Genomic DNA, 18,593 nt, shown 5'->3' on the forward strand with positions numbered 1-18,593 from the left:
GGCTGATTATGTTTACCGCACATGATGTGTACAGTGCACGGCTGGATACCATCTTTAATGATCCCAAAATCAAAAAAGCACACCCTGAGTTTAACTAACCCGGTGATTCATTTAATAGCTTTGGTGAAAAAGGAAAGTTACAAATGATGCAGTGGCACACAAAAATAACAAATGTTTTCAGTGTCAGCATGAACAAAAAAAGGCAAGAGATAAAGGCTGAGAGCCGAAAGCAGAACAGATAAGTGAAGAGAAGAGCACTGACACTAAAAGGCCTCTATCACTTACCGCTTCATAGTCTGCAAGCTCCAGACGTGCTTTATTTTGCATTGTTCTTTTGCAGAGGTAAACAGCTGAGAGACAGAGACAGAGAGATCCGTAACAGAGGGAGAACGGGATTTCAGCTTGGTTTTAACAGCCTTAAGTGGCCCTGCGTTTACTCATTTAATCCTCTCAACTGCACATTTAAACTGGCCTGCAAATCACAAAGGTCATTGGCTGTGCATGGTGTCTGAGCGCCTGTTACAGTGTGTGCTTGTGTGTGTGTGTGTGTGTGTGTGTGTGTGTGTGTGTGTGTGTGTGTGTGTGTGTGTATGTGTGTGTGTGCGCTCGCGCCTGACTTTTGATGTCTTCCTGTACTATCATCATCCCTTCATCCCTTTGTTAACTGACCATTATGTGGAGGCTTCATTATGCCATTACGCTGTTTTCATTAAGGGGCATCATTCATGTGAATCAGTTGCTTCATCTGAGACGCTCTAACTTCCCCTGACGCTCACCGGATTATTCCCACGGCGAGCATTAGCCACATCCTTCTCCTACAACTCACAAAACAAATGAAAGACCTGCAAGGCTGCGGCTATTCTCTCAAACCATTTTTGGCATTATGAAGTGTTTATCTGCACTCCACTCCGCTGTAAACAATGAAAAGCTCATCCCTGTATCGTCGTTAAAACCTTGAGCCAAATGTGCACAACAGGTGCACGGGCATGCAAACACATCCCTGGTTTCCTTAAATGTAATCAGTCTGCATCAGTCAGAGAGAATGCCTCAGGCAATCGACTGAGGTTGGAAGATACTGAATATATAAATATATAAAATAGAAATAGGAGTTATTGCATGCCAAGTGCACTATAACCGTTTCTGACTGTGGGCCAGGCAGCTAAAACGAAAGGTGATTTCATGTTTCTACCTACCACCCTGCAGTTGCATCATCTACGTTTCATCTTTTGAAATTTTACTAACACTTGCAGTAATAACATATCTACTGGACAAATGCACTACACAGCATTCTGCAGTTTTAGCCTGCTCATACTGCACTCTGCACAACGCAGGCATTAGAGTATAAGAGAACAGCTTTCTCACCATAGTCTGTGTTTTCTGGTTCCCAGCAGTTTGATGGCCAAAAGTATGGAGTCTGAAGGGAAAAACAGGTCATTAGGAAACAAAACCAAGAGAAACCTTAAATCTTTGACAGTGTACAGCGAACCACATGGCGTTTTGGATCAAAGTGTGCCCTGTCATGCGAGGTGGGCACGCAGTCGCAGCCCCGCATCTGTCACAATAAAACATTTTGTTGTATAATGGGCTCGGCATAACGTCTAAAGCACATAAGCTCCTTTCAGTGAGCGCTGAGAGCAGACACCAGCATGAATCTTGACCCTCCTCGGGGCAGCACTGTATGGACTGGACTGGCTTCAGATGGAAAGCGATTGCACGTAAAGAGCAAAGTGAAGCTGGCTACTAACACAAACAGCCTTAGGCATTGATCTACTTTGGTTAGCTCTGTGCTGCACACTTGGGGGAGCTCGCAGGGTGCAAAATCACTAAAACTGTCAATCTCACTATTGACATTCAGAGTGATGTTTTTTTTTTTTTTTTTTGTTCAGGGACTGTAAGAATTATGAAACACAGCAACTCCTAATCAACGTTCTGACTCCGGCACATCACACAGAGGCACTTCAACAGATTTATGATGATTGTGGCTCTTCTCGTGTGTGAAGTGATTTTTGTTCTTTATTTTCAACAGCAAAGAATGAGCTTCAGATGTTTTATGTAGAAATGACAATACACTTTACAGTAGGAGTAAAGAGAACTCCCTCTGCACAGCCAGTCTCGAGGATCAGGTGCTGGTCGGCCCGCAGGAGCATCTCAGATAAAATCATGAACATAAACCACCACACACTGAACTGAATTACAGTGATTTTATTAAGAGCCAACAACGCGTTTCGCCCGTGGCTTCTTCTGGTTCGCTTTGTTATTTGATCTATGTTATTTTGTTTAGATTTATTATGCTTTTTGGATGAACTGAAAGTTATCTTTTGAAGAAGGTGAAAGAAAATACATTGAAATAAGAAAAACTGTGGTAGTTATTTATGTGACACATGTATATTTAACACACCTGTGAGTGCTCATGTGATACTTGAGTCCCAAAAATCTCCTGCAGCATACCACATGACTCTGCACTCTTAAACTCAAAACTTTCTCTACAGTTCATTTGATGACACAACACGTATGGCCTGTTTAAAGAATGATCCCATGTGAAGTGTTTCCCCTTCAGTCGTTTTTAAATATTTCCACAGATATCTAAAGACTAATAGAGATATGATAAGACCCTTCAACACAAATAAGAATCCGAGCATTATCATTCTTACCTGAAACCTATAGAAAGTGCCATCGTCTTTGAGAGTGAGAACGTGGTCTGAGATGGGGAAGAAGTAACCATGTGCAGCCATCAGAGTTCCTAGGTGAAGAGCCTCCACTGGGAGAAAACACAGACAAATAGTACATTTAAAACTCAGTGTACTTGTATCATTTGTGTCAGTTTCCCCAGGTTATATTGTACAACAACACGTACAACTATACTTCTTATTTTAGAGCTTTTATTGCCTGTATTACAGAGCAGCTGGAGAGTGACAAGAAAGGGCGGAGAGGATGACACCAAGTAAATGACTCGGCCTACATGGGGCACACGCTCTGCCACGTGAGCTAGAAGTTTCCCCACAGCTTTACTTTCCTGTATTTAAAACATTCACACGTTTCAGCAATTTGCATGTCATTTTTCTAGTAATATTTTGGCAATTTCAGGTTGAAAGGAACAGACTGACAACTTACTATTCTCTTATTTGGTGGGGGAAGACACAACATCAAGTTGTTTTTGTAGGCAAATTAGAGATATTGTGTTATTTTGTGGGCGGCAGAGTGGTGCAGTAGCAGTGGTTAGCACTGCAACACCAACCCAGCTAGAGGGTTGTTGGTTTAACCCCCTGACAGGCTGGGGCCCTTCTGTGTGGAGTCTGCATGTCGTCTTAGTGTCAGCATGGGTTTTCTCCATGTTCTCCGGCTTCCGTCCACAGTTCAAAGAGATGCAGATTAGGATATTTGGTGAATTTAAATTGCCTGTAGGCATGGGGTCAGTGGGAATATGAGTGTGAATGGTTATGTGTCTCTATGTGTCAGACCGGTATCGGAATCTATCCAGGTTGTACTCTGCCTCCTGCCCATTGTGGGATCGCTTCCTTAAGAGGCAATGTATTTTCATCCTAACTCATCAAACATGCAAATATGATGTGCTAGCTACCCTACTGTGACATTCTGGGATGGTGTGGCAATTTATGCTTATCATATGCATCGTGTCTTTTCAAAACACAGTTGTGTTTTCCAAGGAAATGTACAAGGAAATGTAATGTTGCTGCTAGTTACATGCATACAGTCTTTTTTGGGATGATGGCGCGTAGCGGCAAGGCAGCGCATACATGGGACACTGGCACTATCCACTAAGCTACCGACACCCCCGGCTTTATAATCTTATGGGACGCAAATACCTTTCTCCTGGGTGAAAGTCGGTGTTTATTGGACCCATCCACAACTCCTCTCACCTGCCCTTCTCGGACTTTTGCCACCTTAACTTTCGTTCTTGTCCTGCCGCATTTTCCCCTGATACCACCAAGCACCGTTAAACTATAATGGCGACTGGCTACATGTCATGCTGACGTTAAAAGACGACTTTTTTCGTTAGTGTCTGACACCGCAAGTCACTGCCCAAGCGCCGGTTTTCGAAGACTTCAGAGTGCGACTGGGCTCCAAAAGCAAATGGATGATTAGGAAAAACATCACAGCTTGGCTTAAAATAGGTCATGTAATGTCATATGACATACATCATGTGCTCCTACATAGTTGCCGGCAATGTTACAAACTGCTGTCGGTTTGTGTGTTTTGAAACAGCAAACGGTGCCTTTGTGCATCAATATCTCACGCAGACTGACAAAGAGGTGGTATTTGACGAGGCTGCCAGCTGCCACCACTTGGTGCGCATCATACCACTGTGAAATGCGCCCTTGTGCATCAGTATCGGACGCCCAGATCACTGACTAAGTATTTGACGAGTTGGGAATGAGAACAGGTTGTAAGAGGATAAGCTGTTACAGAAAATGATGTTATTTTGTGAGCTTGGGTGGATTTTGTCACCATATGAGTGATCCAGGCTAGCTGTCTCGCCATGTTTCCAGTCTTTGTGCTAAGCTAAGCTAAGCTAAGCTAACTGGCTGCTGCCTTACATTTAACACTGATATGAGAGTGGTATCGATCTCATCATCTAACGCTCCTCCAGAAAACTCATAAGCGTATTTTCAAAAATGTCAAACTCCTGCTCTGAAGATCAAGCTGATAAGGCCCTATCTTAATATAAATGATAATTTATTCTCTTTAATCACTCGTATTCAGTTTATACTGAAGCATTAAAAGATAAACCAGCTTTGGGATCTCACTCTTTCATTAAAAGAAGATTCTCTGATTATCCTGCAATCAATAGTTCCTCATCACAGATCCCGAGCCAGCGTGCTGTGCTTTTGTGTCACACAAGCTAATTAACTTTATTCACCTTTCATCCCCAGGTATAAATTTTATCCTTGACAAAGCGGCCAGAATGAACACCAGGACCTGAGTGAGAAGCTGCGGCTCTAATAGACTCTGACACTGCTTTGACAGAGGGATAGGCAGGTCTCCGATCCAACCAAACAGCACAGCAGGAGGTCCCGCTGATTAGCCCACCTTCAGCTGGAGAGGCGGAACTCATCCGTCAAATCACCTGGTGTTGTGCTTGGTTGGAGTGAAAACCCTGAGTCCCCCTGGAGCTCGGCTGCACGTGGTTGACTGTCCTTGATTTAAAACCATCAGATAATGAAAACATGTAATCATCATCAACTGTGTGTCTCATATGCCACCAGTTATTCCCCGCTGCTCGGCTGTAACCTCCTTTGTGGTGTCAGCATCTATTATTCATGTGTAATATTGTGTCGACGACTCCCTCTCAACATCGCCTTTTTGGGGGTCACTGTAAACAGTATAGCAAACTATTTATTTACATGTTGTTACATTCAGTAGCGCCCCTGTTTGTTTCTGCCGTGTAATTTGATTATTCATTGAGTGATTGGTGTAAAGCCCAGGGGACGCTGGCAGTAAACTGTGATCTTAACACACTAATAAGCCGACAGATAGAGAGGTTGAAATGCTTGACATAGTTTAAATAGGCAGAGTTATGACTGCTCTAACAGAAGCTTACTGTATGCATTTATAAAATATGCACATCTCTACTCCTTCGCTCTCAAACACACAAACACACATCCATATTCACAAGCACAGGGTGTATGTGTGTGAGATAAATATAGATTGGCTTTTCCTTTAGCACTGAGGTGACTGTCGCAGCTTTGAGAGGTCAGGATGTTGATGTGTATGCATGTGCGTGTGTGTGACTGTGCTCCATTCATTAATAAATTATGACTCATAAGTTATTTAGACCTGTTTACTTATCAACACACCCCTTCCTCCTTATTCACTGCACAGTTTCTAACAGCTAGATTGTCCCACGTGTATATATATATATATATATATATGATTTACTGTATATTACATTTTGTTGTGTTAAGTCAGAAGAAGGAAGTCAGTTCTGTCGCAGATCTGCAGGGATGGACTAGGCTTGTGTATGTCTTTTGTATCCGTCCACGCAATCCAGGGTAATTCAATAAGGCTAAAATCCAATCACTCTTTTTACTTATTATCTTTTCAAAATGTTAATTCACTGGATTGTTATCACAGACGGGATGAATGTCAGATGAGAGTAAAGACAGCAAAGTATGAAAGATGACATGTGGGACAATCTCCTGTTCTTTAACCACGGGGCTGCTTCACTCTCATTTTGCACGGAACGTCTTTGTCACCTGTTTGCTCAGTCGCTCTGCTTTCATCTAAGTGAAGCTGAAGGTTTTTTCTGATTCCATTTTAAGACAGAGTTTTGAATGTCATCACAGCAACTGATTGCTCTAGATCTCCAAATCAATCCTGACACCGCACTGCATGCAAAGCCTGTTATTTTGCTAATTTCAAATTTAGGAAACCATCAAAGGCAGAGTCATAATATTAGATAAAGCTGAGCAGCAAGTACAAAGATTGAATTTCTTTTTGCATATACAAAGTATACAGTATGATTGACCCAAAAGAATAACTGCAAATTAGCCTACTGTGATGGAGGGTTTTACGTGGGATAAATAAAACATTTACCAAGATAGTTTTGTTGTTGCTTGTCTAGTAAGAGTCTATAAAGATCAATTCCTGGTGGCAAGGGAGCTTCTGGCTTCCATTTAACGTATTGCAGGCTTTTCTATAAGCTTTATAGCTGACTAAACCTTGGACTGGAATTAGTCAAGTTGTCAAGACAGGCCGGCCTCGGAGTCCAGGGGGAAAACACCCTTTGATTTCATCATATTACCAGCTCTGTGCCAAATACCCAGCAGTTTGGAGCCCTGCCAAGTGGAGTGTGGGAGTACTCTTCCAGCTGAGCTTTATCTAAAGACAACGGAAGAGATGCCGCATTTGTAGTTATATTTTGATAGTTATTATTTGCACCGTATGCTCCGTTTGAAAATGTTGAGGTGATGAAGATGCTTTGTTTTAAACAGTGATAGAAAGAACTCAAGTATTTTACTTAAGCGTAATTTTTGTACTTGATTATTTTCATTTTATGTTACCTTATGCTTCTACTCCAATGCATTTTACAGGCAAATATTCCTTTGTTAGTTCATTGGCTTATTTCTAGTTACAGTTCAGTTTAAGATTTTGCAATCAAAAGACATAATAAGCTAATTAGATTCAATGAATTGTTAAAGATTTAACCAATGTTTTCCAGTGTTTCTGGTTTATGACCCCTCACAAAAAAATAACTGTGTGCCTCCCCACGCTGAGTTAATCACAGTTCCATCAAAGAATGATTTTTCCTCTCTAAACTTCTTAGACGGCTCCATTTAAATAGTTGTTTGAAGCCCAATGAGGTAAAACGATCCAATATTTAAAAGAGAAAAAAGCAAAGTTTCAAGAAAATCCCGAAATAACAATGCAAAATTAACTCACCATCTCACAACCCCTCAAATTAATCATGGGAATAATAGGGCCCAACCCCATCTGTGTCTCAAGTAGTTATAACCAGCTCAGCCTCAATCTGCTACACCATGAAACGCTCCTTAAAAGTGCTGTATATAATTCTGGGGGAAGACAGTTGATTGTTGAGTCTCGTGTGGTTCGTCAAATACTGATGCCTTGGGTTGATATCTGGACCAAAACACCAGCCCTGCTTGGTTTTGGTTGGTGAGTGTTGGTATTTGACAACATGAGGGTGAGACTTAATAATCAACTACCTTTCTCCAGCAAAATATCCTCTTGATATCCCAACTTTTGTTTAGTATACACTTTTACTTTCTCCTAGCTATTTGGGATCAGTAGGACCCAGTGAGTATAAAAACACTATATAACTTCAACAACAATCAAGTCCCAATGTCTTCAAACGAAACAATAATAAAGTCCTGATGTCCTTAAACGAGTACTTCCTCATTAACAGTGTCTTAGCTTGTTACCGTTTCTAAAAATGGTCAAACTTGTTGCCATATCAAACTACAAACATTACTGATTATGAATAAATGAGTTTCAACCATAAAATGTGATCAGGTTTCGGACCTTGTCCACTTTTGTGGCAGGATTGACTGCAGACTGACTTGGCAGAGATAGCCACCAATTTTTTTTTTTTTTTTTTTTTACATGGATTAGTATATTGTGCTCTACTTCCACTTGATGGCACAAAAAAGTTTCCACAAATGAGATCATCAGGTCTATGGGGAGGCTGTGGCTCAGGAGGTAGAGGGGGTTGTCCATTAGCTGAAGATCAGCAGTTCAATCCTTGGCTCCTCTAGTCTGCGTGCCAAAGCATCCTTGAGCAAGATACTGAACCCCAAGTTGCTCCTGATGGCTGTTTAATCAGTGTGTGAGTGTGTTAAAAACTGAGTAGCAGGTGGCATCTTGTGTGGTAGTTTCAGCCACCAGTGTGGGTATGTGTGTGTAAACTGGGTGAATGTGACTCGTAGTGTAAAAAGCGCTTTGAGTGATGACTAGAAAGGCGCAGTACAAGTGCAGGTCCAGTTACCATTAAGTACACAGTCAAGTAAACCCAAAATGTGATATCCTCCTGAGACCCTGCATCCCCATATGAGGATATACAGCTCTTTTACTGTTTTCTGAAAGACTCCTTTATATTTTTGGGGGTATTAGTATGCCACGCCACAAGGGAGCAGCTAACATTTTGGGGAATGGTCACATGACACAATCAAGTAATAAACAGACACAGGTGTGTGACCATATTGTGATTGGACTGCAGGAAATATAATGGTTCTTAATGCAAAATGGCATAATATAGACTGACACAACTAAATGACATAAAACAGTTAGATTATAAGTACTGCACAATTACTAACAGAGCTAAAGAAACTACACTCTGCAACCTACAGCTACAGCAAGACAGAAGAAGCAGGTAGTTAAAGGTACGCACTTCAGTAACACATTTCAATGCTTCATTCACCATGCGGCTATCAGTATTGGGCCAATTAGTCAGAACAAAACGTAAGCATGAATACATCCATATTAACAATCTTGTGACGTCATATATTCTAAGATATCAGTCACAGAGGCCATTTGCAAAACAAATATTTTCATTTTTGATGCCTTAAGTAAATTTAGCTGATCATACTTCTGTGCATTTTTATGTATGACTTCAATACTTTGCTGTATCAGTACTTTTAATTAAGAATACTTGTTTAAACACTGGTTTTAATCAGCTAAAGCAGAGGTAATTGAGTCATACTAGCGTGCAACTGAACTACTGAGGAGACTGGAGAAAGAATACTGACACAATTTCAAAAATCCACACTCTTCTTTTTAAGGAAGTGACAGTACAACCTTTTATATATCTGTATGTCAGGTTAGCGGTGTATAAAGGGGTGATCTCAGGAGACTGAAAAAATGATCATCTGAAGTGCTCCACTACAAGAGAGACTCTTGAGTCTGATGAGGAGGAGGTTTAAAGAAGGCTGAGAGACAAGACCAGGACCATTATAGAGAACAGTATGCACCGTTTCTGTCCTGACGTCCTCCCTCTGAGATCATTTTACTGCTCCCTGGTGTTCCACTGAGCAGCTTAGGTGCTCTTTCATATGCAGTTCACACCCTTAATGACGTACGGGGTGCACGCTCACTGACAGCTCCACAGTGTTTTATTGATGTCCTGTTGTGGTGAATGTCACTAATTTATTTATCTGGCATTGTTTAGTGATTTTAAATGTTTTGATTGTTGCTGTTTGACGACAAAATTCCCCCCACTGGGATTTCAATTATCATACACTAAGCTAGCGTTGTTTACGTGTGTGTTAATATATGTATTGAGAGCATAGCCATTGAGTGTTTACCCCGACTGTGATTATATTTACATCAAAACAGTGATTTTTTAAATTCTTTTTTCAGCCGAGATGCTACGAGAAATCCACTCGTCTATCAGTTCTGCTCGCTCTCACACAGGTACCGAGCACACACACGCACACATAACGAGAGAGAGGCAATGACTGCGGCTCTTTGCCAACATCATGTCGGTCAAACAAAACATTATCCTGAGAGGGAGAGATTTTATCACCCTCAGAAATTTACCTCTGTGTCATGGGAATGCTTTATATTCTGTAAAAAGGACGGTGTTATCTTCTCATCTTCTTTGCAGTTCAGTTCAATTTATTCACGCTTTCTCACACGCACTCATACACACACGCACGCACAGATGTTCACACATGCATGCAGAGCATACTGTGTTTCCCCACTTCCCTGTCCCACTCGCTCATTTACCCAGCTAACTACCATATGTGGCTAATAATTATCGGGATACTTTACAGCTTTTAACATTTTGCAGCATAAGTATAAATTGATGTTTTGTGATTATGTTGCAGTTTTCATTGCACTGAAGTCGATATGCTTTTGTATTCGCTGACGAAAACCACTATACACAATGTTAGAGATCAATTTTAAATGTATGGAAGGCAATTAGAGGATTTGATTTTCATTTTACAGACAGACTTGAAGTACACGTGAGAGCTTTACTGTGCCATAGAACCCTATTAAGCACTTACGTAATCTTATTGATGCCCCTGAGGTGATTTATTTTCAGGTAGGTCAAAGGTCAGAGGGGCTGCGGACTCATGCTGGAGCTGATTGGGATTTTACAACCCTGCTGACCTAATCAAAATGATAATACAACAAAACTAATTCACACTGTAAGTGACTTAGTGAGTGATTAGGTCTATTGTCCATTAACCTCTCTGAACCTGAGGCTGTTTTTGCTCAGCCTTATGGCCTTGTTACTGTAATGTAATTGTAGTCATGCTTTATGGTATATTGATCATGTCAAGCAAAAAGTTTCTTCTATTGTTTGTCTCTTGGGCTTAATAGATTTTTTCCCATTCAGGTTCCCATCATGCTTTGGGTGTTACAGTGTGGGCGATACCAAAAGATGTGGTTCTGATCTGATGCCAACTGAGTCATGGTTTATGAGGTGAACAATCATTCTGCTAACAACAACTAATAACGACCAATTAAAGTTTGAAAATGTAACCAGTGCTGGCAATTCCATTTAAATAAAATATTAATTTCACTACAGTATACCTGGATATTTCCTCTCCCTCTCTGAACAGACTCTGCCAGTAAACTCGGGGGTCTGGATGCTGAGGCATTCCTACTGTTCCTTTTTCCTTTTGCAGCTTTAGTTTCTCTTTCTCATGTTTTTTTCCTTTATTGCTCAGCCATCACTGCAATTAGGTGTTGTATTATACTAGTCAGGGTGTGGGCCATGGTGTGCTGCATGTGCACACAACAAAACAGCAGCAGAGAAGCAAACACTCGCTAGAAGTGTGAAAGGTTGTTTACTCAGATAGTTTTACTCTTCAATGCTAATGGGTAAATGCAGGAGAGAGAAACCGATCCATATTATAGCATCAGTCCTACTAATGCTGGCAACAGAACATAGTATCTGTAGAATCGATATTTTGGTATCCAACTCCGTACCCCTACTGGGTGAAGTAAACAGGAAGTATAATGTATAGTCAGACAGCTGTGAGCTACACGAAGCACTATCTTTTTGTCATTTAAGTTTTTCTAGTTTAAAAACATCAACACAAACAGCACAGACTAAACAAAAACGCATCTCTGCAGTGTTCATGACATCAATGAATCCAAAGTCCATCAGCAGAGGACCAATCCATATATCATCAGGTGACCTATTCTACAGATGAAGCCTAGAAACAAACAAACAAAAAAGTCCCTATGACACAGCCAAAGCAAAAGAAGCAAAAGCCCACTCCTTTCATCTGGATGTTACAATTGTAATTTATTTCAGTACAGTGTCCAGCTCCTATGACATGTTTAGTCCGTTCATAAAAGACAAAAACTGATTCCAGACAAGCAAATATGACTCTGGATGGTCAAGCAGATTGGTCATTAACTCAGTGGCAAAGGATAACCCTAGCAGCTGAGATAACGCCTGTCAGAGCTAGAGGAAATGCTGGTTTGGAGATCTTGGGTAGACATGACCTGTCCCCCAAGAGGCAAAGTTGAGCTGATTCAGGAACAGGCACACCTGGCTGCTCTTGTATTGTTTTGATTATCTCTGTCCAGGAAGGTAAAACTAAAGGACAGGCCCACATTTCATGGATAAAGGTGCTGTCCTGCCTTTTATATTTCAAGCATAGATTATTTTCTAGTGATGAGCACTATTTTTTTTAAGCATTTTGGTGATTCTGTATCGTGGAGAGTCAACCTGAACAGATGCTAGCACTTCCTGTTTGCTCTGTAACCACAGATGTATGGGCAGAAATCAACTAGATAGGTTTTGAAACTGCAGTTACATCTGTGTTTTATGATTATGACACAAGATCTGAAGTTACAAAGTATTTTGTGTTTGATTTCAAAGTGGATTATGGATGTTTACCTTCATCATATCACTGGAAAAAGTGAATCACGCTGCTATGAATTCAAAGTGTTAAAATCCCAATAGCAGATCAGGTCACGTTTGAGATCCCTGATGTATAACTGAAGAAATATATGCAGCATCTGCACCAGACAGTCCATCTTAAGGTTGTAGATCATGTCAGCTTATGGCTCCTCATTCACATATATCTTTTCAATATGCCCCATCCCTTTGTGAGCTTGCTCAGCAACCACAGATGAACAGATGGAAATCAACTAGATTACTTTTTTGAAACTGCAGATAACATCTGTATTTGATAATTGTGACACAAAATCTGAAGTTACAAAAAGTGTCTTTTTTGTATGATTTCAAATTGGAATATGGATGTTTACCCATGATGCATCAGGGATACTCATGTCACTAAAAAAAAGTAAATTACATTGATTCAAAGTGTTGAAACCCCTCCATACTTTTCTCCAGAAAAGCAGATCAGGTCACTTTTGAGATCCCTGATGTATAACTGAAGAGATATATGCAGCGTCTGCTCCAAACAGTCCATCTTTAGGTTGTAGATCATGTCAGCTTATGGCTCCTCATTCACATATGTCTTTTTTATATGTCCCTTCCCATTGTGCGCTGTCTGGACTGCACAGTAATGCATGCTAATGAATCACGTCTGGGCCATCCTAAACGTGGTAAGCAGTTAATTCCAGTAGTTTCCATGCCATATAAACCAACTGGCTTTAAAAACACAATGAATGATAACGATCCGAACTGCAATGAAACAGCAAAGAGTTAGATTGCAGAACTTCCTGCCAATAGACATCTAAAAGTTTTGAGAAGAACTTTACAGAGGCAGAAATTTGCATCGGCTCATCGAATGCAGTATTGAATGAAAATAGGATTGGAGACTACAGAGATTGCAAAATGGGATGATAATGAGTTCATCTGGAGTGCGTCAGTATATTATCTGTGGCATTTATTTAGCAAAAAAAAACTCCCAGTCCCCAGTCAACTTTGATATAAGCTCATCTGCCTTTTCATAATAAACACGCTGCTATTGTGCTGTGAGCCAAATTAATTGCATTTCACTTTGCTGTGTTTGTCAGCCCCGCCAGGAGTTGTTCTGTGCTGAAGTCACTTAGTTTTGCACAACACTCTGTTCACCACCGCAGGGCAACTGACAGCTTGTTTTGTGTCTGTTTGCAAAAAAAGTGCACTGATTAAAAAAAAAGAGTCTTAAAGGACAGCAAACATCTGCTTGTTGACACATGCTTCAGACTCCTCTCTGTTAGAAAATTGCAGCTTTTGACTGTTTTGATCAGAAATGCTATTATGAAGGAATGTTTTCAATATTGCAGGTGACACAAAATGTAACACTATAAATGTAAATTTGCTTGAGGGAATGACATATCTGTTATTGCCAGGCCTCAGTAAACAGAGCAACAAAATGAATGTTCTTGGCCCAGTTTAGCACATTAAGCAGCAGTGATCTGACGAGCTCTTTTGTTGTTGATGGTTTATCTCTTTTTTTGTTTGTTTGTTTTGGCATATCAGAGGTGCCACGATACAGATACATTATTAATCTCAGCGCTGTGAGGCCTGAGGCGTGGGGAAAAGCATAATCTCTTGGGTAAATTTAAATGTTTCAAACTACGTTATGCAAATGAAAGAACAAAGAGAGGGAAAAAACACAGGAACAGTCTGTCCACTCTGGAAAGTTCAACTGTTCTCAAACCTTGCAGAGGTGTTTTATCAAGATCTAACTGCTTTCCATGTGTAAAAACCTCTCTGGCATAAAGTCAAAGTAGCAGACACAAAAAAGACAGGCAGATCCTTGCATACAAATGACACAACACACAAAGGAGTTGTGAGTTGATGAGTCAGCTGAGTATCACAACTATGAACTGGCTGCACAATACTGAGGCACACTAGAGCAGACGAACACTGGGACGCTGCACCCACACGCATTAACACTCCACTATCCATGTAAACACACACCTACAGTACACGCTAAACAGCTAAAACTCAGAAGAGACATTTTTTCTCATTGTTAGCAATGGCTTTTTATCACCATCTTTAATGCAGGCAGGCAAACGGTTTACATTTTTCACACCTATTACTGCTCAACCTGCCCACTTCTGAGTCATTCTGTGTGCAATGAGAGGCTCAGGTAGTGATCTGACTACTCCCTCAAGACAGTCTCGTTTGGACCTAATTTATCACACTGGAATGAAATAAGAATAATAAGACAGGAAAAACGAGGAATAAGAAGAAGAATTGCAGTTGCAGTGCGCTGTAGCTCAAGGACACAAAAAGACAGATCAAAGAAAAATAATCCAGAACTGTGAACTTTTTATACACTAAATATATGTGTGTGTGTGTGTGTGTGTGTGTGTGTGTGTTGTGTGATTTAGAGTCACCAAATAAGCATGTTTGGATGGTAGGAAGAAGCCAAAGACCCGCAGAAAACCCACACTGACACGAGGAGAACATGCAAACTCCACAGAGAAGGACTCCTTCACCCCAGTCTTCAAAACTCCCACCTCAGGTTGTGCCCTTAGGTGTGAATGTGAGTGTGAATGGTTGTCTGTCTCTATGTGTTAGACCTGAGATATTCTGGCAACCTGTCCAGGGCGTACCCAGCCTCTCGCCCAATGTCAGCTGGGATAGGCTACATATATAGATCAGTAGAAGCAGGGGTCTGCCACACCAGACAGGCTGTGTAAAGACACTCCTGAGACAGTTCAGCACATGATAGCAGGGTGTAAGATGCAGACAGGAGCAGCAGACATGGGATGCCATAACCAAGTAGCTGACATAGTGTACAGGAACATCTGCACTGAGACCCAAGGTCCAAATGGAAGACACCTCCGAAGGTGGTTGAGAATGACCAAGCTAAGATTCTGTGGGACTTCCAGATCCAGACTGACAAACTGGTTATGGCTAACCAACCATCCTGATTGATCGACATACAACATAAGAAGGCAGTGGCGATAGGTGTAGCAATCTGAGCCACAGCAACATCAGGAAAAAGGAACACGAGAAGCTCGTAGAATACCAAGGGCTGAAAGAGGAGCTAGAAAAGATGTGCGGAGTAAAGGCAACAGTGGTGCCAGTGGTGATCAGAGCACTTGGAGCTGTGACCCACAAATCTGGGAGAATGGCTCCAGCAGATTCCAGGTACAACATCTGAGGTCTCTGTCCAGAAGAGTGCAGTCCTAGAAACTGCTAAGATACTACAAAGAACCCTCAAACTCCCAGGCCTCTGGTTGAGAACCCAAGCTTGAGGAAGACACACCACGACACACACCACCTATGTGTATTAAGATTATACTGTATCTAAGATAAGATAAGATGATCCTTTCTTTGTCCCACAGCAGGGAAATTTGCAACATTACAGCAGCAAAGGGAAAGTGCAAGCAGGAAGCATCGGTAGAAAAAAATCCCAACAAAGTAATATATAAATACGAGCAAATGGCATAGAAACACAAAGTAATATAATAATGAAGCATCAAAAAAGAGGCAGAATGTTATAAAGAGAGTTTATATTATTGACTGATGGAAGAGTAGATGAACTTTGATTGGTGTGAAAAATGGAAACTGTTTGCTTGCTTGCATTGAAGGTGGTGAAAAAGAAACAACTTTAGGTATTTAGTGTGTGTGTGTATATATATATACATGCATATGTCCACATATATTTCACAAATGCATGTGTTCCCCTCTCTAGTGTAGACTAATGAAAACATATAATTTTCAAAAGCTGCACAATACATCATCATCTTCTCTCAGCGCCAGCGAGCTTTAAATTACACAGCATGAACAACTGTAATAATGGTAGCCTACAATTTAGTATTTAGATCAACATCAGCATTAATTAAGAACAGACGCGATTCTTGTAAATGAGGAGTTCCCCCCACCCCCTAACACAGAAATACATTGTATCTACCTATTATAAGTATGCCGAATTATCCATTAGCAGTTCCTGTTTAAAATGTATGCATGGGTGTACAGACAGCTCTCAATGAAAGGCTTTTACGCTGAAGAAAACTTAAAAATGTGAGGTTTTTCAAGGGAGTTCTGGACTTGGCTGTTAGGAGCGTCTTTTTTCTGTGGCTTGCGGATAGTCATCTGAGATAAGGTTGTCGTCGGAAAGTGTAAGCAACTCAAATCTAAAAATATGTGTCTCATGTCTCTGTGTTGATATTTGTTTGAGTTATGACTGTGAGAAGGAGCGCGAGTGCGATTTTTAACGCTAATTGTGGCACCTGTGCGCACCTGTCCATTTCACCTCACGCAGTGTCTTTGCCGCAAATGGAAGAATTCAGCCTTCAGGCCTTTTGCCAGAACGCCCTTACTGGCAGAAATCTTTTATTTTAAGCCAAAGAACAATATTTTTTCCTTAAACCTAACAGAGAAAGAGCTTTCTGGCAGACAGCCCTGGATGCAAACTGGACCCAGCAGCATCTTTTCCTCACGCCCACGCACACACCCTCTGTCTTACTCTCTATCGATCAGCCTTTTTACCTTGATCTTCAATGTCCAGGTTCTTGATCATCCACTGTACAATATCAGAACCTGTAATGAGAGAAGGCACATTAATATGAATCGCTGACATACTGTATTTAATATATTCACAGTGTGCTGAAATATCTTCTTGCATGTAGATGCAAATGAAAGGGAAAACAATGACACTCTTAACCCTGCCCACCGCCCCTCATCATCACAGTGCATACCAATTCCTCTGCCTTGCACCATGTGGGTGGGTAATAGACCATCCATTACCAAATTTTCTTCTCTGACACCCTCTCCAAGCCATCTCTCTTTGGCTGCAGTCCATTAATATAAATGACCAGAGAGGTAGAATGGCATAATGAAGCATCCATTGTGTACAGTAACAACACAATTTGTCTGACTCAGTCACAGCACAGACACTGCAGTTGCAATTGTTTGGTTTAATAAGTCAATGCATCACATCAGACATTTCAAACTGTCACAAATAAAAACTAAGATGTAAACAGGTCAGACTGCGGCGTGGAGAGAGGAGAGGAGAAGTGCATTTAAATAAAACCGAGCAGAAGACAAGACACAACACTGTTTGTTATAAAAAACACGATGCAATCATCAAACTATTTCGAGTAAAGGTCCGGAGTTGACTTGTATATCACTTGTTCTTGTTTGAACATCAAACTTTTCATATGCTGCGTGTCATTTTGCAATTCATCCTCTACATCTGAGAGTACAACTGAATCATTTTTCACATCTCAGAAAAACATAACAGCATCCTCTGCCCCCCGGGCATTTTCACACCCCGCCACAACATGTGACTTTGGCACTTTGGCTAAATATATATTTTCCAAGCTATTATTACTGTCTGTCATGCTGACAGGTGAAGGTATGTTGAGGAGAAGAGAGCCACAGAAGGCAGAAAAAAAGGTGTGAAACGGAGACATGAGGGAATTCATGCAGTGAGACAGTCAGTCCCTGTGGCTGTCTCTCTGTCCATCAAACTATCATTCTGTCTGTCTGCGTTTTGTCTTCACCGCGCCCACTTTGCTTTTCGGCGCCCCCATAACCAGATGAGATTTTCCATGGATTAACATCATTAATACAACCCCATTTTCACACTATCAAAGTTGACCCACTTTCTAAGAGAGAGCTTAAATGAGATGTGTAAGGTAATCCTCTAACAAGGATGTTTTCCGAATTGATTAATATCATGCCCATAGATTGGGCTGTGCATGTGTGTGTGGGGGTGCCAGCATGCATCTGAATGTGACAATAATGCAGAGCGATAAGCAACGGCATCAAAAATGAATGATCCCAGCGATGGCAAATATTGGATAACTGCTGCAGTTAAAAGTACAGCAAAAGGCAACGTGTGCAGCTGGGAATTAATACTCAAGCATCACAAGTACAAATGAAGTACGAGGGAAAGCAACAACAATATTTAGAGGCATTAAAAATCAAATTAGCAGAACCATAATGAGTTGAAGACAAAAATAATGCAGGCAGAAGTTGTTTCAAAAAAGCTAGGCTCAGTGCGCAGAAGAGAATTAAAGGAGAAAATGTGAAATATACTGTAAATGGTCCATGCAAATTTTGTAAAAAAGACGGACCTCTCCTCAGCATTAATGAGAGAGCAGCAGAGTTGTTTCTAAGCAATAGGCCTAGGTCTGTTGTTCAGTTTAAGGAATGAAGGACACCCAACACATACAGTATCTATACCTATAGGGCCTAACAGTTCAAGTGTGTTATTTATACTCCCAACAATATGTGG

At 41.0% G+C, this 18,593-nt stretch overlaps 1 protein-coding gene across 2 annotated transcripts in view; it reads right to left on the reverse strand.

Annotated features, from left to right (window-relative positions):
* Positions 1–18,593, reverse strand: part of LOC125903086 (regulator of G-protein signaling 7) — a 78,616-nt gene that overhangs the window by 12,219 nt on the left and 47,804 nt on the right. For both annotated transcript variants that reach the window (XM_049599754.1, XM_049599753.1), the window contains exons 4-7: positions 16,841–16,891; positions 2,652–2,758; positions 1,363–1,414; positions 286–350 (exon numbers count right to left, since the gene is read on the reverse strand). In XM_049599754.1, coding sequence (XP_049455711.1) covers positions 286–350; positions 1,363–1,414; positions 2,652–2,758; positions 16,841–16,891 — 275 coding nt within the window. The remainder of the gene's footprint in view (positions 1–285; positions 351–1,362; positions 1,415–2,651; positions 2,759–16,840; positions 16,892–18,593) is intronic.

The sequence above is a fragment of the Epinephelus fuscoguttatus genome, linkage group LG16 (assembly GCF_011397635.1).
Source record: "Epinephelus fuscoguttatus linkage group LG16, E.fuscoguttatus.final_Chr_v1".
In the NCBI taxonomy this organism is placed as follows: domain Eukaryota; kingdom Metazoa; phylum Chordata; class Actinopteri; order Perciformes; family Serranidae; genus Epinephelus; species Epinephelus fuscoguttatus.